Raw genomic sequence first — 23889 nt, 5'->3', positions numbered from 1 at the left:
AAGTAAAGTTTCTAATCTAAAGGTTGAAAATATATTTTTCAAAATACTTTTTTCAAAACGTTTCGAAAGGTCGAAAAAAAACAATTTTGTGTATCAAAAATTCGAATTGTTGATATCCAAAATTCGAATTGTTGATAGGTATGCAAAATGTTAAAAAAATTAAAATCAAAATCTACCTTTTTTTCAACATATTTTTTGGGGAAAAAAACGTAATAGGTAGGCCTAATGAAATTCGTGTAACTTACATTATAACATTTCCACTGTTTGTTGATTTATATATCTTTGCTTACCACACCGAACGGTCGAAGAGACAAAAGTTTTTTAAAGAATGCTTAACATATAAAGGTTTGTTTATGTTCTCCTTGGCATATAGCCTACTGTAGTTGTAGAAACATAACGACCAACGAAAGGAGGTAGAATAGAAATAGCACATCAATATTGATCTGATATATCATGTGAACTTTACGAAAATCAATGCTAGTACTGTATAACCTTTCACTTGGTTTAATATAAGCCTATTCTTGTGGTTTCAAACTTAGCAAAAATCTGGAACAATTATTCTATTACTGTTATTCTAGTAGTATGAGCCAGGTTCAACCAACAAAAATTACTGGGGGAGATAGTTTTGGATATGTTGACTGTAGTGGAGTTAATAGAATAAAAAAGACCGGGCGAGTCGGGTAGTAAATCAGAAATGCAGTACCATCTACATCCACCGGGCCCGTTGCCTCATGCCGAGGGGTGGGGATCTGTTCTACGATGATGGGAAGGGCTGTTCGAAGAGAAAATTAACGGGACAGGCTTGGGCGTAATATACCTTTACTGCCCTTACAAAACAAACCGCCATTTTCGCCTACAGTGCAGGTAAGTAACATATAGATGGCTTGTTTCTGCATATTACCCACTTGTCACTGTCTCTTCGTCACGTAGCCTATATATTGCTAATATGGGGCTAACACAGGCGTAGCTAGCTCTACCTCGCTTGGCACGACCAGCTAAATTCCGACAGGGAGTGTACGCAGAAACCTTGGTAGATTCAGACTATTCTCTGGAATAAAACATATTTCTAGAAATCTTTGCATGTTGACAAATAAACGTCATTCAATATATCCAAATGTATATTTCTAAAACATACGCTACACGTACACAAATGCTGTTAAGTAATGAATTTGTGACTTAAACGCAGAATTTGTGCGTAATGCTATTAATGTGAGCTAAACTATCACACTAACTACTGTTATAATCCAGTAAATAGACTGAGCCAGATTTTAGTAGAGACAAGGTGGAAGTTGCCGTCTGTGATAACAAGTGACTGAGAAGGTTAATCACTGAATATATAGATATTTTGTAAAAATATATCGTAGTCTGCTTCTGTCAACAACTGCAGTCAACATTAATTTAAAGTATAATGATCTAAATGACCACCGTTGCTTTTGCTGTGCATTAGTCTACTAGATAAAACATTGGAATCATCTTAGACAGTGTATGGCATTGCATGCTCGCTCGCTTTGTTTTGGTCTACCAGGTGACACCACTAGGCGGGGGAGGAGCGTGTTTAGGTCTAGCAATGGAAATTGGGGTGTTAACAAACACTTGGATTGGATGTTATGCGATAAAGCCGTTTTCAGCGAGTAACCCCTGGGTGCGGTGATATTACAGCGAGATCCTAATTTTAGTAAACTGAGACTGGTTTTCAACTCCAATACCTTCCCTTTTTAATGCCATAGACATTATCATTACAACATATGTTTCTAAGATGACCAATAACGGTGTATTCATTTCATATTCATAATCAATACTAAGGGAGATGGAAGGCATTTTAAAGCATTTCTATTAACTGGGTAAGTACTTAAGTGGTGGTTCACTGGCCTAGTCTGAACAAAGCTTGAAGTTTTCCTTTATAGAGAGGCATACAGTTAAGGGGTATAGTTTGACACACATATACATACATAAACATCTACTCTCGCACTTTTCTTCCAGCCTTGGTGGGGCATCAAGGTGGGTGGTGGGGAAGGCCTATAGCCCCCCAGCCTTATCAGGCCCTCACACAGTTCTCCACCTCCTCCACCTCCTCCACCAGAACCGACGACAGACCATGAGCACAGGCAAGCCCAGCGGACTCAAGCCCCCAAGCAAGATAGGCCGTCCCGCGGGGGCGCCCACCAAGACCTCCCCCTCCTCTGGTGAGCTACATTTAGTCATCTAGCAGACGCTCTTATCCAGAGCGACTTACAGTAAGTACAGGGACATTCCCTCAAGGGAAGTAGGGTGAAGTGCCCTTGCCCAAGGACACAACGCCATTCTAGCACGGCCGGGAATCGAACCAGCAACCCTCTGATTAATAGCCCGCTTCTCTAACTGCTCCATCTGACCCCCCATTGCCCGACCCCCCGGACTGGAGCCTGTGTCTTTCTCCCGCTCCTACATTGTTGACGGGTCATGGCTTAGAATAATCAAATGTAGCTGTTCAAATTTGAGTGAGTCAAGCTGCAGCCTGTAGGCTAGGGCATGGCATATCGACTATCACGAGGGGATTTTCATGTACAGCGCTGTGGTGTGATAAAGCACTGAAAGGAATCCTGAGAAGAATCAGCCTATGCGCAACATACGCAAGGAAGTGCTTGATGAAGTTGATTCCGTTTAAATTCCTATTTTTTTTTATCTCTCTTTCTTCGTTTTTGAACGCAGCCACTCCTAAGCCACTCCCCCCCGAGAAGTCCCCCAACAGCGTGACGTCCCCCACCCAAGATGGAGCAGGAGACTTCCAGCTGGGGGAGAGGGTCTGGGTCAACGGCAACAAGCCCGGCGTGGTGCAGTTTGTCGGGGGTACCCAGTTTGCCCCCGGCCAGTGGGCGGGCATCGTGCTGGACGAGGCCATCGGGAAGAACGACGGCTCGGTGGCTGGGGTGAGGTACTTCCAGTGTGAGGACGGGAGGGGGATCTTCACACGAGCCTCCAAGTTATCCAGGACCGCCCTTCCGGAGAAGGAGGCTAACGGAGGCCAAGGCAACCCGGCTCCGGAGGCTCCCGCCCTGGCCAACGCCGCTCCTGCGGCAGGGGCGGCCACCACTGGTAACAGTTATTCTCGTTCGGGGAATCATTTTAGCAAACGAAGTAGGACGTCGTTCAGGGTGTAGCTCGGTAGCTTGGTTAAATGTGCGTAGCATGTAAGCTGAGGCCTTACCGTAGCGGCCTGGATTTATATCTGACCTCTCTCTCTCTCCATTTCCTGTCACAATTCACTTACAAACTATCCAATAAGGCATGAAAACCGTCTAAAAGCCCATCTTAAAAGCGACCGTACGTACAGTGAACATGCTCTTGTTTTTAGCCCAAAGTACGTCCAACGCTGCCAGCTCCAGCACGGGCGCCAAGGCCCCTCTGAACCGGACGCTGACCGCCAGTGAGTCCGTGTCCAACCTGTCTGAGACCGACTCAGCCAAGAAGGCCAGGAGAGGACTCCGTCTGGGAGACCGTGTGCTGGTGAAGAGCCCCATATCCTATATCTATTAGATATCTATTTCCTATAGTCTTATGTATATTACTGTTATATTCCTGTCAGATATTTTCTTGGACCCTTTACATTAATGCGTACTAAGTGTGTTTATGTCTGTCTGTCTGTCTTTCTCTCTCTCTCTCTCTCTGTCTCTCTCTCTCTGTCTCTCTCTCTGTCTCTCTCTGTCTCTCTCTCTGTGTCTCTCTCTCTCTCTCTCTCTCTCTCTCTCTCTCTCTCTCTCTCTCTCTGTCCAGGTGGGGGGCACCAAGGCAGGAGTGGTGAAGTTTCTGGGGGAGACGGATTTTGCCAAGGGGGAGTGGTGTGGGGTGGAGCTGGATGAGCCCCTGGGCAAGAACGACGGCGCCGTGGCAGGAACCAGGTGAGAGGAGAGCACCACCCAGCGAGGAGAGTCCTGTCATGAAACCTCCGCTGGTTGTCGTAGGAGAGCTTCCAGTGTTCTCACGTGGCCTCGCCCTCCCTCAGGTACTTCCAGTGTCTGCCCAGGTACGGCCTGTTCGCCCCCGTCCACAAGGTGACGCGGATCGGTTTCCCCTGCACCACGCCCACCAAGACCAAGTCCTCCCACAGGAGGTCCGCCATGAAGACCAGTCCCAGCGCCTCCTCCATCAGCTCCCTGAGCTCCGTCACCTCCTCCGTCAGCGGAAAGCCCAGCCGCGCCGGCCTGGTGGGGCACACACGCGCACACACACATGCACAATACACACCCACGCAGTACCCACGCAGTACACGCACAGTACACACACACAAACACAGTCTCGTATCGATCCCAGAGAGGAACCCCTCCCGGTCTCTCTCTGTGATGCTCATACTTCTGACACATCCCCCTCCCCCTCCACCCCTCCTCCCCTCTCACCCCCGCCCCCCCCCCCCACCCCAGCTGACAGAGACCTCCGCCCGCTACGCCCGTAAGATCTCGGGCACCACGGCGCTGCAGGAGGCGCTGAAGGAGAAGCAGCAGCACATCGAGCAGCTGCTGGCCGAGAGAGACCTGGAGCGCTGCGAGGTCGCCAAGGCCACCAGCCATGCCGGGGAGGTGCAGCAGGAGCTGGGGCTGCTGAGGAAGGGGCAGGAGCAGGTGGGAGGGGGGAGGGGGGGGACAGAGAGGGGGGGACAGAGGGTGGGGGGAGGGGGGCCTGCTAGATTGACTACCAAGATGTTTCTTAGCTTCCTTCGCACTGGGCATCGACTGAAGGTTTTGACGTGTTTTTCTCCATCGATCTGTGTGTGTGTGTGTGTGTGTGTGTGTGTGTCAGTACGCCGTGGAGATGGAGGCCAAGCTGGACCAGCTGCGTGTCCTGGTGGAGACGGCCGACAGGGACAAGGTGGAGCTGCTGAACCAGCTGGAGGAGGAGAAGAGGTAGGTGACTGAGAGGTGGAGACGCTCCTCTCTCTCTCTCCTCCTCTCTCTCTCTCCTCCTCTCCTCCTCTCTCTCTCTCTCTCTCTCTCTCTCTCTCTCTCTCTCTCTCTCTCTCTCTCTCTCTCTCTCTCTCTCTCTCTCTCTCTCTCTCTCTCTCTCTCTCTCTCTCTCCTTTCTCTCTCCTCCTCTCTCTCTCTCCTCCTTTCTCTCCTCCTCTCTCTCCTCCTCTCCTCCTCTCTCCTCCTCCTCTCTCTCCTCCTCTCTCTCTCCTCCTCTCTCTCTCTCTCCTCCTTTCTCTCTCCCTCTCTCTCTCCTCCTCTCTCCTCCTCTCTCTATCCTCCTTTCTCTCTCCTCCTCTCTCTCCTCTCTCCTCCTCCTCTCTCTCCTCCTTTCTCTCTCCTCCTCTCTCTCTCTCCTCCTCTCTCTCCTCCTCTCTCTCCTCCTCCTCTCTCTCCTCCTCTCTCTCTCTCTCCTCCTCTCTCTCTCCTCCTTTCTCTCTCCCCTCTCTCTCTCCTCCTTTCTCTCTCCCTCTCTCTCTCCTCCTCTCTCCTCCCCTCTCTCTCCTCCTCTCTCCTCTCTCTCTCTCCTCCTTTCTCTCTCCCTCTCTCTCTCCTCCTCTCTCCTCCCCTCTCTCTCCTCCTCTCTCTCCTCCTCTCTCCTCCTCCTCTCTCTCCTCCTTTCTCTCTCCTCCTCTCTCTCTCTCCTCCTCTCTCTCCTCCTCTCTCTCCTCCTCTCTCTCCTCCTCTCTCTTCTCCTCTCTCCTCCTCCTCTCTCTCCTCCTCTCTCTCTCTCTCCTCCTCTCTCTCTCCTCCTTTCTCTCTCCCCTCTCTCTCTCCTCCTCTCTCCTCCCCTCTCTCTCCTCCTCTCTCCTCTCTCTCTCTCCTCCTTTCTCTCTCCCCTCTCTCTCTCCTCCTCTCTCCTCCCCTCTCTCTCCTCTCTCTCTCTCCTCCTTTCTCTCTCCCCTCTCTCTCTCCTCCTCTCTCTCCTCCTCTCTCTCTCTCCTCCTCTCTCTCCTCTCGGGTGTGCCGGCTTTCTGTCGGGTTCCTCTGGAGGGAGAGAGCGAGCTGAGACCCGATCTCTCTCTGAACAGGAAAGTGGAGGACCTGCAGTTCAGCGTGGAAGAGGCCTGTATCACCAAGGGAGACCTGGAGGTAAAGAGGGGACTCGTCTTTACGGATTCAAATAGAAACTGTCAACATTCCAGCATTCCAACAACAGCTCTGGGTGTCCTCTACGACTCATCTTGTCTGTCAGGTGGTCGTTTTATCTAGAATATTCTGGTTCACCCCAGGGCCCCGCGTCTGGGTCAGAGTTATGTTTGCTTCGGTCAGTACCTGGCAAATGTTGAGACGTGTATACTGCCAGCTTCAGTTTGGCTTTCTATGTCTTCAACTTTCTGTTGATATTAACGCCAATTCAGCTTGTTTCCCATCATCACTGACTTGCTTCTTTGATGACTTGTAAACCGAGCTGTTGAACTCTGTTACAAGACTCTTAGCTGGTTGTTAACACCGTGCTAGATGTCACAGATAGACTAGAGTGTTTGCTTGGTCTGATGGAAAAAAAATGCTTTGTCCAACTGTCCATCAAGCTTTGCCGTGTTCCTGCTTAGTTTTTTTTTTTTACCATCTTTCAGTCATTCAGCTGTCAGGCATCACTTCCTCCTCTGTCATCACTTCCTCCTCTGTCATCCTTCACAAGTCACCCTTTTCTTCCCCTCTCTCGTTTGATTCCATCCTGTAACTTGCTTTCTTTGGCTCTCATTTCTGATGTTCTGACCCCCAGTCCTATTCGTCCTCATCCTCCAATTTGCCTTCTGTTCCCGAGCTCTCTTCCTTTCCTTTCTCACCCTTTTTTTTAAATCTCCATCCCCTCTCTTGTGGAAGAGGGGGAAGTCCTGAGCATTGTCTCCACTGACACTGGGAGCAGAGAAAGGGGATGAAGGGTGATGTCAGAGGTCGTAAGGCGGTCTGAAGCCTGCCGTGTTTCTGAGAGCTGGGAATGCCCTTCACCAACAGTCTACCACTCCTCAGAACACAGTACGCACCACAGATCAACGGAACCGTAATAAAACACATAAAACGGTTCCAATTCGATACAGAAAACCCTTTATAACCGAACACGACCTGTCCTAAAGTTCAGGTGGACGGTTTTGTGGTGGGGGTTGGAGGTTCGAATCCCACGCCTCACCTCTGACATCACGGTCCGTCCCCGTGTGTGTGGCATGAAGCCGGCATGTCGCCGTGGCGATGGTGTGTTCTCTTCCTCGTCTTCCTCTCTCTTACTAACAGACGCAGACCAAACTGGAGCATGCCCTCATTAAGGAGCTTGAGCAGAACCTGCTCTTTGAAAAGACCAAAGCTGAGAAACTCCAGAGGGACTTAGAGGACACTAGGGTAAATGCCGGAATCTTCTGTCCAGATGATGCTCCAACACGACAGGACTGGGTGACGATAATGTAAAGATGTTGACATGTCCATGATGCAGCATGTGTCACTGCTTGCGGCAGTGACAGGGGTGAGGATTGTGGGGGCTGGGGGGGGGACAGGGGTGAGGATTGTGGGGGCGGGGGGGGGGACAGGGGTGAGGATTGTGGGGGCGGGGGGGGGGACAGGGGTGAGGATTGTGGGGGTGGGGGGGGGGACAGGGGTGAGGATTGTGGGGGCGGGGGTGATAGGGGTGTGAGGATGTCCCTGCTTGCGGCCAGGTCACCGATCTAATCACGGGTTGTGTTTGATGATGTAGCTAAAGTTGTTCTGATTAGTACATTTACATTTAGTCATTTAGCAGACGCTCTTATCCAGAGCGACTTACAGTACGTACAGGGACATTACCCCGGGGCAAGTAGGGTGAAGTGCCTTGCCCAAGGACACAACGTCAATTGGCATGTCCGGGAATCGAACTAGCAGACTTCATATTACTAGCCCGATTCCCTAACCACTCAGCCACCTGACTCCCGTCAGTAACCTAAAGGGTTTGCCCTGTCCTTAAAAAGTTTACTTTAGCAATCTCCATTTTCGTTGTAAAAAAAGCAGAAGTAAAGCAAAGTAACCTTTTACTGATTTGTGAATGACGTCACCTTTGCCTTCCTTAGTGTTCTAGCGTTCCCGACGTTTACAGAAGTATTCTATCAGATCTGTGTACTTAGCTCATCCACGGATATAAAGGGTTGACGCGACGTATGACGCCATCACGTAATCTAGCGACTTCTGGTCGGATCTGTTGGGCGGCGCTGGAGGCGTCTGCCTGGGGGGGGGGGGGGGGGGGGTTCCAGCGCTCTGACTGCCCTCTCCCTGCCAGGTTGCCACGGTGTCCGAGCGCTCCCGCATCATGGAGCTGGAGAGGGAGTTGGACGACCTGCAGATCAGATTGAGGTCCTCCCAGCAGACGGAGGGCGCTGTTTCCCTATCCCAAGAGCAGCTCAGCCACCTCAAGGCCCAGGCCCAGTCGCAAGAGAAAAAGGTGATGGTCAACCTCAGTATGAGACAGAGGTGTAGCCGAGGGGTAGGCCAATTTGTTCTAAGGCCTACCCAAAAACGTAAATATCTCTGGAAAATGATGCACATCGCAAAGTCAATAAGTCAAATAACCGCAAAGATGCCTATCCATATTTTTCTAGGCCTACACAAAAAAGATTATTCTGGCTACGCCCCTGGTATGAGCGTCTCTGTGGTAGAAAGTGCTGCGGTGGTTTCAGACTGGATCGCAGGTTTTCACAGGCACAGTGTTTTTTGAGTTCATTTGGAGCCCTTTAAGGTGGACTGGTTTGAGTTCATTTGGAGCCCTTTAAGGTGGACTGGTTTGTTTTATTAGAGCTGGTGACTCATCCCAACCTCACTGAGAGCTGCCTTCATTCATTAGTTCCACACAGCCCTCAGGCTTGGCCTGAGAGACCTATGTTTTGTGTTTGTGTGATGTGGTGGGTGGTGCGTTCATGTGTGTATGGTGTGTGTGTGGTGTGTGTGGTGTGTGTGTGTGTGGTGTGTGTGTGTGTGAGGTGTGTGTGTGGTGTGCGTGTCTCTAACCCACCCTCCCTGTCGTCTGCAGATCAGTGAGCTGAGTGTGGACCTGGAGAACAAGCACAAGGAGCTGCTGTCTGCACAGCAGGACAAGAGCTCCCTGGAGCTACAACTAACCAGCCTGGTGGGACACACACACACACACACACACACACAAACACACTACTCACACGCATAAACTCCCCCTGCTCCACCTAGGTGGAGAGACACAGGTTTGAGGATGCTGTGTTCACAGACGGGACTCAGATTGTAGTTAATCATTCACGGCCAGCTCATGGGGAAATAAAATGCGATTTAGAGTTCAGTGCTTTGGCTGTAGAGTGAAGTTTGTTCGCTTGTTCCGTCACCTTTCCAGGAAGAACGACTTGAAACGGCAGAGGAGGAAAACAGGAGGAAAGCACAAAGCGTACAAGGTAACCATACATAACCTCCCCCAGCACCACTGTGTCTCTGTACTTCAGACATCCCAGTAGGGTTTCAGTCCCTCGGGCTTGTTATCATGAGATCTCTCAGCTACTACTGTGTGTGTGTGTGTGTGTGTGTGTGTGTGTGTGTGTGTGTGTGTGTGTGTGTGTGTGTGTGTGTGTGTGTGTGTGTGTGTGTGTGTGTGTGTGTGTGTGTGTGTGTGTGTGTGTGTGTGTGTGTGTGTGTGTGTGTCTTGGACAGAGCTGGAGAGGAGTGTGGAGCAGGCGGGCAGAGACCTCCAGACCCACAGAGAGGAAACCAAGCGTAGGGAGGAAGACCTCCAAGAGAGATTTGCACAGGTGTGTGTGTGTGTGAACACTAATATCAGTCATTTATAAAGTACAATGATTGTATTATCTAATAATATTCTGGTGAACCTCTTCCAGGTCACTAAAGCTTCAGGTGACTCCGCCCAGTCACAAGAGCAGCTGACCAATGAAAAGGCGGCGCTGGAGGCTCAGGTGAGGATGTGTTCCTGATGTGTGAAGGTGGATCTGGAGCTGGTGGTTCTCTACTGAGCACCAAGACAGCAGGTTGATGCTGCGGTCAGCTGGCACTGTACGTGGGAGGGTGAGGGAGGGATGGAGGGTGAGGGAGAGGAAGAGGGATGGAGGGTGAGGGAGAGGAAGAGGAAGAGGGATGGAGGGTGAGGGAGAGGAAGGGGAAGAGGGATGGAGGGTGAGGGAGAGGAAGGGGAAGAGGGATGGAGGGTGAGGGAGAGGAAGGGGAAGGGTAAGGCAGGGTGAGGGAGGGTGAGAGAGGGATGGAGGGTCAGGGAGAAGAAGGGTGAGGCAGGGTGAGGGAGGGATGGAGGGTGAGGGAGAGGAAGGGGAAGGGTAAGGCAGGGTGAGGGAGGGTGAGAGAGGGATGGAGGGTGAGGGAGAGGAAGGGTGAGGGAGAGTGGGAGATGGAACAAACTCATAACTATACTTTCACAACTTACACTTTTACACGCAAGGTGATGTGAGTACTGCACCTCACTTTGCATCAAGCTGCTCTGTGGCCCATGCAAAAGATGAGTTTGGTTCATCCTGTGTGCCCCCGAACACAGGCTCATCACTATAGCAGTTCCTGCATGTTATCTGGCTTATGACAATTATGACCGTGTCCCTTGGCATGCAAAGCAGGATTTAATATGTTCTATGTTAGTGTCTATATAGTACATAGGAATCTTTTTGTCTGGTGTTGACATTAGGTTTACCTCAGGGGCTGTATATGGCTTTATGACAGTGGAAGTGCTGGCTACCAGACCACCTTTCATGACCAGTTCTACCAGTTATCTCCCAAGCTGTCTGATTTCTGACACTCTCGTCCTCCTCGCTCTTATTCACTCCTTTGTTCATTCCGTCATTTTTTTCTCTATGTTTACCTGTAGCCTTGACTGCCCTCTCATCCTGTCTCCTCTCTCTTCCTCTCTCCCTCTCATTCTGTCTCTCCTCTCTCTTCCTCTCTCCCTCTCATTCTGTCTCTCCTCTCTCTTCCTCTCTCCCTCTCATTCTGTCTCTCCTCTCTCTTCCTCTCTCCCTCTCATTCTGTCTTTCCTCTCATTCTCCCTCTCGTCCTCTCTCATTCTGTCTCTCTCTCTCCCTCTCTGTTTCTCTCTCTCTTCCTCGTGGCTGGGCCGTAGTGAAGCCAGCTGGTTGTTTGGTCCAGATGGTCAGTGTGATGACACGAGGGGAAACAGAGATGGGGGGGATTAGAGTGGACAACACACCCACACACTCTCTCAAACACACCCCTTACACACTCTCAAACACACACACTCTCACACACACCCACACACACTCAAACACACTCTCACACACACCCACACACACTCTCAAACACGCACTCTCAAACACACCCACACACACTCGTAAACACACACAATCAATTTGTCTTTTTTAATTTTGGAGCTCTGCTATCCAACTTCAGCACAACAACACTTAGCAATCTTCCAAAATAGTTTCACCAAAAATAAGCTTTATAGCTGCTGTTGGGCTCTTTGTGCCTCGACCAGAAACCAATAAAAATGTCGCTCAGTTGCTGCGTGTGACTGAGGCAATTGAGCTCGACAGAGTCAGAGTTTTGGAGGGAGCGAGGCGGATAAAGATCAAGAGGCCTTGAGGCAGAGATCAGATTTAGCATTTATCAGATTATATAAAAATCCTTTTAAAGTGAGACTGACATGGGGAGTGAAGAGTACACACACACACACGCATACACACACACACACGCATACACACACGCATACACACTCATCTTCCTGAACCACATTAGGGATGCACTCAGGACTGTGTCATCTCTTCTCCCGTGCGCCCCGTAGGCTGTGATGTAATCATGCACATGTCGGTGGGAGCCGTGGCGGCTGTGTGTGTGTGTGTGTGTGTGTGTGTGTGTGTGTGTGTGTGTGTGTGTGTGTGTGTGTGTGTGTGTGTGAGTGTGTGTGTGTGTGTGAGTGTGTGTGTGTGTGTGAGTGTGTCACGTCTGACTGAAGACAACATAGCCAGAGTTTACAGGCTGCAAAGGCTGGAATGATGGTTTGCATCACTATTTTTATTACCTGTCTCATCTGGCATCCAAATGAGCTGTGTGTGTTTGTGTGTGTGTGTGTGTGTGTGTGTGTGTGTGTGTGAAGCACAGCTGACCCATTTTGGTCAGGGTTAAACAGGTGATCAAACAAACCTGTCTGAGGGTGACCTGTGTCACTCTAGACCGCTGTGGTCTGGAGTAGAAAACCAAGTCCAGGAAAGACAGTGACTATCTCAGAGGGAGGGAGAGAGAGAGAGAGAGAGTGGGAGGGAGAGAGAGGGAGGGAGAGGGAGGGAGGAACGGAGGGAGAGAGAGACTTTAGACATAAGGTTGTGTGGCTACTTCCTGGTACCTGAGACACAACTCTGACTCATCTCCAACTCATCATATCATTGAGTCATTTAGCAGACGCTCTTATCCAGAACGACTTACAGTAAGTACAGGGACATTCCCCCCTGAGGCAAGTAGGGTGAAGTGCCTTGCCCAAGGACACAACGTCATTTGGCATGGCCGGGAATCGAACCAAAAACCTTCTGATAAATAGCCCGACTCCCAAACTGCTCAGCCACCTGACCCCCCTCATCAGCTGCTTCATGGCCGCCTGGGTGAGTGCTGGGGAGAAAGGAGATGTTCCTGGTGGAGAGATGGAGAGAGAGAGGAAGAGAGAGGGAGGGAGGGAGAGAGGGAGAGAGGGAGAGAGGGGCAGGAAGAGAGGGGGAGGGAGGGAGAGAGGGAAAGAGGGAGAGAGGGGCAGGAAGATAGGGGGAGGGAGAGGGTGAGGGTGGGAGGGAGAGAGAGAGAGACAAAGAGAGAGAGGAAGAGAGGGAGAGGGAGAGGGAGGCAGGAAGAGAGGGGGAGGGAGAGAGTGAGGGTGAGAGGAAGAGAGAGGGAGGGAGGAAGAGAGGGAGAGAGAGGCAGGAAGAGAGGGGGAGGGAGGGAGGAAGAGAGAGGGAGGGAGGAAGAGAGGGAGAGGGAGGCAGGAAGAGAGGGGGAGGGAGAAAGTGAGGGTGAGAGGGAGAGAGAGAGAGAGAGACAAAGAGAGAGAGGAAGAGAGGGAGAGGGAGAGTGAGGGTGAGAGGGAGAGAGAGAGAGAGAGACAAAGAGAGAGAGGAAGAGAGAGAGAGGGAGGAAGAGAGGGAGAGAGAGGCAGGAAGAGAAGGGGAGGGAGAGAGTGAGGGTGAGAGAGAGAGAGAGAGACAAGAGAGAGAGAGAGAGAGAGGGAGCCCAGCACAGAGTGGGGGTGGTTGAGGGAGGAGCTTATCAGCTTACATAATGAGGGTGATACGCTCCAACGCATGTGTAACGGCAGCTCTCTCTCCCTCTCTCTCTCACCCTCTCTCTCCCTCTCTCTCTCTCTCTCTCTCTCTCTCTCTCACCCTCTCTCTCTCTCTCTCCCTCTGTCAGACGCGCACAGCAGGGGTTGGGATCCGATGGTTTATTGATGGCATGCATGCGTTAGTCCGTGTGTGCTGTAGAGAGGGAAGCACATTAGCAGACTGCTACACAGAGAGAGAGAGTGTGTGTGTTTGTGTTCTCGCTGGCATACCCAGAGCCAGGACTGTGAGGACAGAGCCAGCCGGCCGGGCGGGCATGGACCTAGCTGCTCTCCACCAAGGCTTCTTCCCCAGCAGCAGCTAGCTCAGCAGCAGCTAGCCCTCTCACTGCCAGGTAACCTGCAGGAACTCGCAGGCAGTTTAGGAGCTGTGGTGAGGGTGCTGTGGGGAGGGTGCTGTGCGGAGGGTGCTGTGGTGAGGGTGCTGTGCGGAGGGTGCTGTGGGGAGGGTGCTGTGGGGAGGGTGCTGTGGGTGCTGTGGGGAGGGTGCTGTGCGGAGGATGCTGTGCTGTGTGTTACCTGCTTGTGAACAACCACGCTGAGCTTATCTGTGCTGAACGGACCCCGGTCACGTCTCCCTCCCTTCCTCCCTTTCCTCCTCCCTCCTTCTCCTCTCTGGTCCGTTTGATAGGACAGGGTGTGTGAGAGAGCTGGCAGACAGATTAGACTGCTGGTTGGGGTTTTTGTCATTGGTGCCGGTTTATTTTTAGATCATTTATTCTGTTGTTGGAATCTGGGTCTGTTTGTTTTGTGTGTGTGTGTGTGTCAAGACAGATGTTTTTGGATTATCTTGTGCAGCATGGATAGGCTTCAGTCATCAGAAGTCCAGTTGAGACATCTGTTCCAGAGGCTAAACACACAACGTCACGCTCAGTTTGACAGCATAGAGGAGAGCGCAGAAGAGTGTGTGTATGAGTGTGTGTTCTGTTCCATGTGTGTCTCGGCCTCGCGATGTAAACAAACGACAGCATCCTTCATCTCGTTTACATTTAGTCATTTGGCAGACGCTCTTATCCAGAGCGACTTACAGTAAGTACAGGCACATTCTCCCCGAGGCAAGTAGGGTGAAGAGCCTTGCCCAAGGACACAACGTCATTTTGCATGGCCGGGAATCGAACCAACAACCCTCTGATTCATAGCCCGACTCCCTAACCGCTCGGCCATCTGACCCCCCCATCTCCGGTCACATACAGGAAAGAAGAAGCCTTGACAGGATGATGACATCAGAGGACCATTCATTCCGGTCCAGCCAACGCATCGATTTGGATTTCCAATTTCCATTGACTTTGAATGCCGTCAGCGTCAGTAAGAATTCAATCGTTGAGTCGTCCTCTTTCAGAGGTGGTCTGGTCGTAGGCCTTGTTCAGGGTGTGTGTGTGTGTGTGTGTGTGTGTGTGTAGGGTTGATGGAAGAGGTCTACTGTAGGAAGCAGCCTGTCTCCCTCGCAGGAGAGGCCAGAAGCCGGGAAGATGTTCATCTCTGACGGCTGAACGTCCACATGACTGATATCTGTTATTCTAATATCGTGGTGGAAATCTCGAAGGAATCCAAATTTGGTAACAGAGCTATTTTTGGCGCCTGCTTTTCTCAGTGGGCTTATAGACCAGATTAGACTTGTTTGTTGAGGGTTTCAACAGACTGAGTTTCCTCCCCTATGCACAGCCTGTTTGGGAATATAAACAATGTCTCAAGATGATCTCTCGAGATGATCTCTCGAGGTGATCTCTCGAGGTGATCTCTCGAGGTGATCTCTCGAGGTGATCTCTCAAGATGATCTCTCTAGATGATCTCTCGAGGTGATCTCTCAAGGTGCTAGCTGTCATATCTGCCTTATATCTGCTGTCCCAGATTTTCTCTTCTCCTGATGGGTCTGGAAGATGTGAATTCTCCAGGATATTGGCCTTTTACCAATATCCTGCATGGATGCGAAACCCAACAAATGCACGTTCCCTTTATTAGTATAGAAACAACTCCCACATGCTGACTGTTATTTGACAAACAGAAAATTGGATGAGTTTGGTCTGTGTTCACTGGGGAATGTGTGTGACTAAGAACCATAAACAAAGGTCTTTATCCTCCAGTGATGTGGCTTGTTTGATGTTTGTCAAAGCAGCTTTCTCTCTCTCTCTCTCTCTGTCTCTCTCTCTTTCTCTCTCTCTCTCTCTCTCTCTCTCTCTCTCTCTCTTTCTGTCTCTCTCTTTCTCTCTCTCTCTCTCTCTCTCTCTCTCTCTCTCTCTCTCCCCACCCTGCAGCTGGAGCTTGTGAAGCAGCAACACTCCAGATCCCAGGAGGAGCTCCACCTGTCCCAGCAGCGCAGCGCCTCGGAGAACCAGCGCATCGGAACCCTCTGCAAGGAAATGTGAGTAGAGTGAAGGTGACAGCCAGGGTTCTGCAGGTGACGGTTCTAAAGCTGATGGTTGTGGAGTTGATGGTTCTGGATGGTTCTAAAGCTGATGGTTCTGGAGGTGATGGTTATAGAGCTTATGGATCTGGATGGTTCTAAATCTGATGGTTCTGGAGTGCCACAGTAGATGGTTGTGCATGCATGCACAGTGGGAGGGAGGACAGTGTGGAATCATGCAGGAAAGGGCAACACGTTGGATTGCGCAACTTATGTCAGAGCTATGAATATGTCATGACACAACATAGAGCAGATGAGCCCTGTGAGAAGAGTCAAGCACGCGTGTGTGTGTGTGTGTGCAGGGCATTATGTATGCATGTGTGTGCAGGAATGCTATGCATGAGTGTGTGTGCTTGCCCGTACACGTGTGCATGTGTGTTCCATGAGAGTGTGTGTTTTTGTGTCGTGGGAGACCTATCTTTATACAGCCAAGCCCCCCTGTGAGTCATCCGAGCCCGTTGCTGTGACGACAGAGGGCAGATGGATACGAGTGAACAACACATCAGTGGGCATCCGGCAGGGGCGGTGCTGGGCCAGACGAGAGCTTCCACACTGCCCAGAGAAAAGACAGGACAGAATGACATCCATGTCTTCTGTCAGGAGATGAAAGGAGGGCTATTTATCGCCTCCCTTCCATGAATAAGACAAAGCATGTCCTTTCAAATCTCTCCACAAATAATTCCTATTTTGAAACCCATTGCTGTATTACCCAGTTTTGTGTCGAGAGAAATTTCACACACAGACACACACACACACGTACTGGCGCTCACACACACACACTTGTACTCCATCCTCAAAAAGCTTTGCATCCTACCCCAGCCCTCTGGGAAGGTTACGCAATCCTGCCTGCATCCAGCACAGCCTGGCTCCAACATGGCCGCCCTGCTTCTGGTGACCTCAGAGGAGAGAGGGAGGGAGGGTGAGAGAGAAAGAGAGAGAGACCGTAGTGTGTGTGTATGTGTGTGTGTGTGTGAGACAGACTATAGTGTGTGTGTGTGTGTGTGTGTGTGTGTGTGTGTGTGTGTGTGTGTGTGTGTGTGTGTGTGTGTGTGTGTGTGTGTATGAGACAGACTATAGTGTGTGTGTGTGTGTGCAGCTCTGTGCGGTCAGAGACATCTCGTCAGGGAGAACAGCTGGATGCTGTTCTGTTGATGCTCTGATGTTGTTGAACGTGTGTGTGTACGTGCCAGTGGGCTGGGATTACACAGTCTGGAAGCACTGCTGCTCTGGTGAAGCACTGCTCTGGTGAAGCACTGCTCTGGTGAAGCACTGCTGCTCTGGTGAAGCACTGCTCTGGTGAAGCACTGCTGTGGTGAAGCACTGCTCTGGTGAAGCACTGCTGCTCTGGTGAAGCACTGCTCTGGTGAAGCACTGCTGCTCTGGTGAAGCACTGCTCTGGTGAAGCACTGCTGCTCTGGTGAAGCACTGCTGCTCTGGTGAAGCACTGCTGCTCTGGTGAAGTACTGCTGCTCTGGTGAAGCACTGCTGTGGTGAAGCACTGCTGCTCTGGTGAAGCACTGCTGTGGTGAAGCACTGCTGCTCTGGTGAAGCACTGCTGTGGTGAAGCACTGCTCTGGTGAAGTACTGCTGCTCTGGTGAAGCACTGCTGTGGTGAAGCACTGCTGCTCTGGTGAAGCACTGCTGTGGTGAAGCACTGCTGCTCTGGTGAAGCACTGCTGTGGTGAAGCACTGCTGCTCTGGTGAAGCACTGCCGTGGTGAAGCACTGCTCTGGTGAAGCACTGCTGTGGTGAAGCACTGCTGTGGTGAAGCACTGCTGTGGTGAAGCACTGCTGTGGTGAAGCACTGTGATCCGGCCTGGAAGCGGGCTCTCCCATCAGTGTTTGATTTGTTTTTAAATCAGGTTTACTTAAGGTTTGCTGTTTTAATCCCCTCCCTCTCCTTCTGTCTCTCTCTCCCCCCCTCTCTTTTCTCTCCTTCTGTCTCTCTCTCCCCCCCTCTCTTTTCTCTTCTTCTGTCTCTCTCTCCCCCCCCTCTCTGTTCGCAGTGAGGAGCTGAAGCTGGCATCTCAGAAGTCTCAGCGTCTAGAGGAGGTAGGATGGTTCAAATCCCCCCATACCCCATTAGATATTATAAGCATAACATGCATGACCAATCAGCATGTTACTGGGACTCAGATGTGAAGACGGGGTTTCATAGAGAGGACAGGAGGAGTTCACACAGGAAGGACTGTCTACCTGCTGTGACTGTGCTGGAGCTCAGAGGGGTTTAACCTGGGTTTATCTCTATCTGTCTGTCTATGTGTGTGTATCTGTCCTGTCTTGTCTGTCTGTGTGTGCGTGTGTGTGGTCTTTGTGTATCTCTGTCCTGTCTTTGTCTGTGTGTGTGTGTATCTCTGTCCTGTCTGTGTGTGTGTGTGTATCTCTGTCCTGTCTGTGTGTGTGTGCGTCTCTGTCCTACAGCACGACGTGGAGCACAACCCCCAACAGCCCGATATGAGAGACAGGTAAGACACTCAGTATGTCAGAAAGATGTCCCGCGTGCTTTTAAACAAGGTGACAGGGTTTGGGACCGTATTTCTCAAGCCTCAGTCCCTCAGTTAACTCTCTGTAGCTAGTGGTGTCTCTTTTAGAATCGTTTCTCAGGATCCTGAGGGTAACGTGAGAATGTTTGCGGTCTGCGAATCCTTTCCAGCGTTCATCCTCCAGTCTTAGCACAGCTTCGTTTCCCTCCGCCTTGTGATGTGAGGATTAGGCCTTCTCCTTAATGCTGTACATCTCTCTCACACTGCTAATGAGACTGGAGAGAGGGAGCAGAGGGCGAGTCCCAAGAGGAGACAGGGATGGAGAGGAGACAGGAGAAGAACGAGAGAGAGTGGGGATGGTGTGAGAGAGGGGAAAAGAGCAAAGATGATTATCTAAAACGGGAGAAGGGAGAGAAGAGTTATAAAGGTTATTTAAGCCAGAGGCGAATGATGAGGGGACGGATAATTAGAGCAGAACTAATTTCTCTGGATTGAGATACTATGCCTGTCTTTTCAGGTGAATATTCATGGCAGGGGAGACAATCAACCTGAGAAACAGGCTGTCAGGTGGGGTGACTTGTCAGATGAATAGACAGGCAGACAGATAGTCAGGCAGGGAAAGACACAGTCAGACAGGCAGGCAGGCAGGGATACAGACTGATTCACACACTGACGTTAACAGTGAAAGGTTTTCTGTGTTCAGTGCCGAGGACAGAATGGTTGTGCCCATGACACAGGCTTTATTTAGCGTACGACGTCAAAGCTCCCTGATGTGATCTGAGTCTACTTAAGTGAAAGGTGCACTGTCAGGTTGATCCATAGTTTTTATTTTGGTTGATACTCCCTCTTATCCTTGGGAATTCAGCACGTGTATTCAAGTAGGCCTGTTATTTGAGCATAGTTTAACAAGTTAGTAAGTTTGAGAGAAGTGTGATTTCATGAAAAACGTCTACTTCAGTTGTGGCTTTAGAAGCGGGAACTTTTTCCTGGTGCGCAGTGAGACACGGCCTCCTGTCCTGGCCTTCCTCTGGAAGTCCCTGAGAGGGCTGTGTCTCTGTGCTAACAGCTCTCCTGTTCCCCCTGAGAGGGCTGTGTCTCTGTGCTAACAGCTCTCCTGTTCCCCCTGAGAGGGCTGTGTCTCTGTGCTAACAGCTCTCCTGTTCCCCCTGAGAGGACCGTGTCTCTGTGCTAACAGCTCTCCTGTTCACCCTGAGAGGACTGTGTCTCTGTGCTAACAGCTCTCCTGTTCACCCTGAGAGGACTGTGTCTCTGTGCTAACAGCTCTCCTGTTCACCCTGAGAGGACTGTGTCTCTGTGCTAACAGCTCTCCTGTTCCCCCTGAGAGGACTGTGTCTCTGTGCTAACAGCTCTCCTGTTCACCCTGAGAGGACTGTGTCTCTGTGCTAACAGCTCTCCTGTTCACCCTGAGAGGACTGTGTCTCTGTGCTAACAGCTCTCCTGTTCCCCCTGAGAGGGCCGTGTCTCTGTGCTAACAGCTCTCCTGTTCACCCTGAGATGACTGTGTCTCTGTGCTAACAGCTCTCCTGTTCCCCCTGAGAGGGCTGTGTCTCTGTGCTAACAGCTCTCCTGTTCCCCCTGAGAGGACTGTGTCTCTGTGCTAACAGCTCTCCTGTTCACCCTGAGAGGGCTGTGTCTCTGTGCTAACAGCTCTCCTGTTCACCCTGAGAGGGCTGTGTCTCTGTGCTAACAGCTCTCCTGTTCACCCTGAGAGGGCTGTGTCTCTGTGATAACAGCTCTCCTGTTCCCGGCCCCACAGGGAAACACTGTCCCATCAAGAGCAGGAGAAGGAGAAGGAGCTGGAGACACTGAGGAACGAGGTACACACACACAAACACACTCTCTCTTACACACACACACACACACACACAGACTCTCTCAAACACACACATATCTGTCTCACACACACACACACACACACATAGATAAACATCTCAACACGTGCGTGGACACACATGCGCTAAGCCTCCTCTGAAAGCCTCCGTCTCTCCCTGGAGCAAGGTTCTTTCATCCTCACCAGACACAAGGAAAGCCGGCCCCCTCACGGCACGTCTTCTCACCCGCGTCGCCTCTCTCCGTAGATCGCCGTGCTGCGGGGTGAAAACGCCATGGCGAAGACCCTGCAGGTTGCCGTGGAGACCCTGGAGAGGGACAAGACCCAGCTCCAGACACGCGTCCACAGCCTTGAGCAGAGGCTCCTGGGAAGGCAGGCGTCCGAGGGAGGAGACAGTGGAGTTCCGTCTTCAGGTGAACATGACGGCCTTGGGTGCTTTGGTCCCGCGGAATCGTCGTCGGTTGGTGTGCTTTGGAATGAGAAATGTCGCTGTTGAAATGTATTAAGCTTCCCTCTTATCACTGTACAAATGTATCTCGTCGTGAAGTAAATGTGGTAGATAAATGAAGTGAACTAGGCCCAGCTGCTGATGGGTTAAAAGTTGTTGTTGGGTAAGATGTGGCCTGGTGGTTGGGAACAGATTGTCGAAAACAGAGTTAGCGTATCGTGACGAGGTCGAGGTCGCCAAAGGTCGACCCAACCATGTTTTCCGTCGACCTGTGTGGCTAGACAGGATGTCTGTGGTGAGGTGGTAAGGTCAGGATGTCCTGGCTGGGTGCTGACTGTGATGTGACCCTGCAGGTGACCCTGCTCTGGACCAGCTGAGAGAAGAGAAGGAGTTTGCGGAGGGTCAGGTATGACGACCAGAAACACACAGACATCCGGTTCTTCACTGCAAAAATCACATTTAAGGGGAGAAATACTACTTATGAGCTTACTCATGCTTAAAACAAGTCCATTTTGGCTGCCCGTCAAGTAAAAACATTTTACTTGATAAGATTTCTATAAATAACGTTGACTTAAATGAAGTCACTAGATACAAGAAACAAGTCCAACTAGATTTAAAATCAGAAGTAAAAAGATTTTTACACTCAGTTAGAGGGACAGTTTTTGCTGTGTTGGTGCCCTGGTTCTTCTATCCTGTGGATGTGGTGTAGCAGTGGTGTGACTTGCTCTCCCCTCCTGTTGTCAGATCAACTTCCTGAACAGCGTCATCGTGGACCTGCAGAGGAAGAACGAGGAGCTCAAGGTCAAGCTGAAGAAAATGGTGCTGGCCGAGTTCAACGGCAACGATGGCACTGACGGGTGAGTCTCACCCTCTCTCATCCTCCCTCACCCTCCCTCACCCTCTCTCATCCTCCCTCACCCTCCCTCACCCTCTCTCATCTTCCCTCACCCTCTCTCACCCTCTCTCATCCTCCCTCACCCTCCCTCACCCTCTGTCACCCTCTCTCATCCTCCCTCACCCTCCCTCACCCTCTCTCACCCTCCCTCACCCTCCCTCATCCTCTCTCACCGTCCCTCACTTTCTCATCCTCCCTCACTCTCTTTCATCCTTTCTCCCCCTCCCTAACCCTCTCTCACTCTCCCCCTCCCTTACCCTCTCCAACCCTCTCACTCTCCCCCTCCCCCCATCTCCCCTCCCAGGCTGGAGGAGGGGCTGTCCAAGCGGGAGAAGAAGCCCCCGCCCCGCCTCTTCTGCGACATCTGCGACTGCTTCGACCTCCACGACACGGAGGACTGCCCCACCCAGGCCCAGAGCCCCGACTCGGTCCCCCACTCCTCCCACCACGGCAACCCCTCCGAACAGCGGCCCTACTGCGACATCTGCGAGGCCTTCGGACACGCCACCGAGTCCTGCAACGACGACCAGACCTTCTAGAACCCCCTACACCTTCTAGAACCCTCTACATCTTCTATAACCCTCTATGCCTTCGAGAACATTCTAGAACCCTCTACATCTTCTAGAACATTCTAGAACCCTCTACATCTTCTAGAACCCTCTGAATCTTCTAAAACCCTCTACACCTTCTAGAACTTTCTAGACCCACGGTCTGCAACCAACCCCACTTCTGTAATCCCTTCCCTCCCCCCCCCCCGCCCTCTCTCTCTCTTTTGGCCCTTCTCATTCCCTTCCTTCAGCCATCTCCTGTATACTGCATACTCCCCTTAGCGTCCTTCTGCACTACCTCATGCGTGCTACTCCAGCCCCCTTGACTCACCCACACCCAGCTCCTCCCCACCGGCCTGGTACCAGGCCCTGCACAGGCACAGCCAAAACACCACACCTCCCACAAGTATTTTTATATTGTATTCATGTACATTACAGCCATCCTACTCTCACATCCTCCAAACGACCATTCTTTCAAATAGCGGTGGAGTTCCCCTCCAAGGAGACGGAACGGTATTGGGGAATCTGCTCGTCTAGATATGCTGCTTTGGTGCAATATTGAAGTTGGGGGGGAAAGCAATCAGCTCTGAGCACTTAGTCGGTAGTTTTGTATGTTGGTTTGATTTTTATGTGTACGGCACGTATCAGTTGGTAACATCTTTTGAAACATTTATTTTCACTTTCGTCTGTGGGGGATTATGTGATTGATGTTGGTTTTATTTGGCGAGCTTGGTGAATCTAAGATTTAACGTGACCAATAGGGTGCTCCGGTAGGGATATAGCCAGGACCAATAACACCTGTATTTGTACTAGCACTGACAGTAGACAGGTGTCACAAGCTTAACCCTTAGTGAGCGCTACAGCACATGAGCAATCGGCTACTTATTATTGCACTACTCACTTTAAATGTTCCTAAACTTTAAATGTCCTTATATCTTACAATACAGGAAACACTTCAAATCTTTCCAAGACATAAACTGACACTAAGTTATTTTATATGGTCAAAGACAGACGTATTTTGCTGTCTCATTTGTATGTAATTGCTTATGTATTGTCTTTTACAAACTGGATCTGTATAGTCATGTGTATTAGAGTTCTGTACTAAAGCACAAGTTTGGATCATATTGAATCTACACACACACACACACACATACACACACCACACACACACATACACACACCACACACACACATACACACCACACACACACATACACACACCACACACACACATACACACACCACACACACATACCAGTGTAACCATATATAATAGGTGTGACTAACCAATGACACTAATTCTCTTCTGCGTACTGTAAATATCGATCAGATGTTTTTCAGAAAGGGAAATAAGGGCCCTCCCAACGCCATCAAAACGAGATGCATCTTTGAAGTGTTTTATTTTTCTGCCCTGTTGAGAACATTGGAGAGAGTTGACAAGGATGCAATGCCCTCAGGGCCAGATTAACTTGTAAAGACATTGACTCCAAAAGCACATTGAGGATCGTTTCTACTAAAAGTGATTTGTCTAATTCGTACACTGTTTTCTATGTCATGTTCCATCTGATCAATGCATCACCTGTACACGGGTCATAACTTGCTAAGCTGCATTCGTAAAACCCTCTAAAGATGAAACTGTAATGTATTCATGTCCTTGTTTTCTATGTATTGTATATTCTTAATGGTTCAATACAAACGCTATGAAACGAACAATAAGAGGTTGTCTGATCGTCTTTCCTGTGCGTCAGAACGACGATGATTGACTTGTTAGAGCCGGAAGGTGTTCGCAGAGACCCAGACGAGTGTTCACACTGGAGCCTGGGTCTCCCCTCCTCCTCTGGGTAAACTGATGAGGCAGAGCTGGGCTCATGGTCCCCTGGCTGCTTGGTTCGACAAAAGCCCCGGGCAGGGTGCAGCATTCCTGCTCCTGTCTACCCCTGGGGAGCCGGAGATGTTTCTGGCCAACTTAACCTGTGTTCCGTTTCACACAGTGATCAGTTGAGGAACTCCTCATGATTCATTCATATGTAGATCCATTACCCCAGACAGGGGGAGGAAG

At 50.6% G+C, this 23889-nt stretch overlaps 1 protein-coding gene across 8 annotated transcripts; it reads left to right on the top strand.

The window, feature by feature from the left end:
* The first annotated feature begins 100 nt into the window (after window positions 1-100).
* clip1b (CAP-GLY domain containing linker protein 1b) lies at window positions 101-23546 on the top strand. 8 transcript variants are annotated; one of them, XM_084693809.1, is made up of 24 exons: window positions 101-216; window positions 1981-2183; window positions 2689-3072; window positions 3332-3483; window positions 3751-3875; window positions 3980-4181; window positions 4395-4592; window positions 4771-4874; window positions 5966-6026; window positions 7167-7271; window positions 8176-8337; window positions 8495-8530; window positions 8923-9018; window positions 9250-9307; window positions 9561-9658; window positions 9746-9820; window positions 15456-15562; window positions 17611-17656; window positions 18026-18069; window positions 19865-19925; window positions 20187-20352; window positions 20741-20793; window positions 21132-21244; window positions 21587-23546. In XM_084693809.1, the coding sequence occupies exons 2-24, from the start codon at window positions 2096-2098 to the stop codon at window positions 21819-21821; spliced, it is 2769 nt and encodes a 922-aa protein (XP_084549935.1). In that variant the 5' UTR covers window positions 101-216; window positions 1981-2095; the 3' UTR covers window positions 21822-23546. The 8 variants fall into 8 exon arrangements, with proteins under 8 accessions (XP_084549935.1, XP_084549938.1, XP_084549936.1 ...); XM_084693812.1 differs by having other exon boundaries at window positions 134-216; window positions 2081-2183; XM_084693810.1 differs by lacking the exon at window positions 101-216 and adding an exon at window positions 226-345.
* The last annotated feature ends 343 nt before the right edge of the window (window positions 23547-23889 follow it).

This window comes from Hypomesus nipponensis, chromosome 27 (assembly GCF_054491055.1).
Source record: "Hypomesus nipponensis isolate SF chromosome 27, ASM5449105v1, whole genome shotgun sequence".
Classification (NCBI taxonomy): domain Eukaryota; kingdom Metazoa; phylum Chordata; class Actinopteri; order Osmeriformes; family Osmeridae; genus Hypomesus; species Hypomesus nipponensis.
Note: the sequence above shows the minus strand (reverse complement) of the source record. Positions and strands in the feature narration are given on the sequence as shown.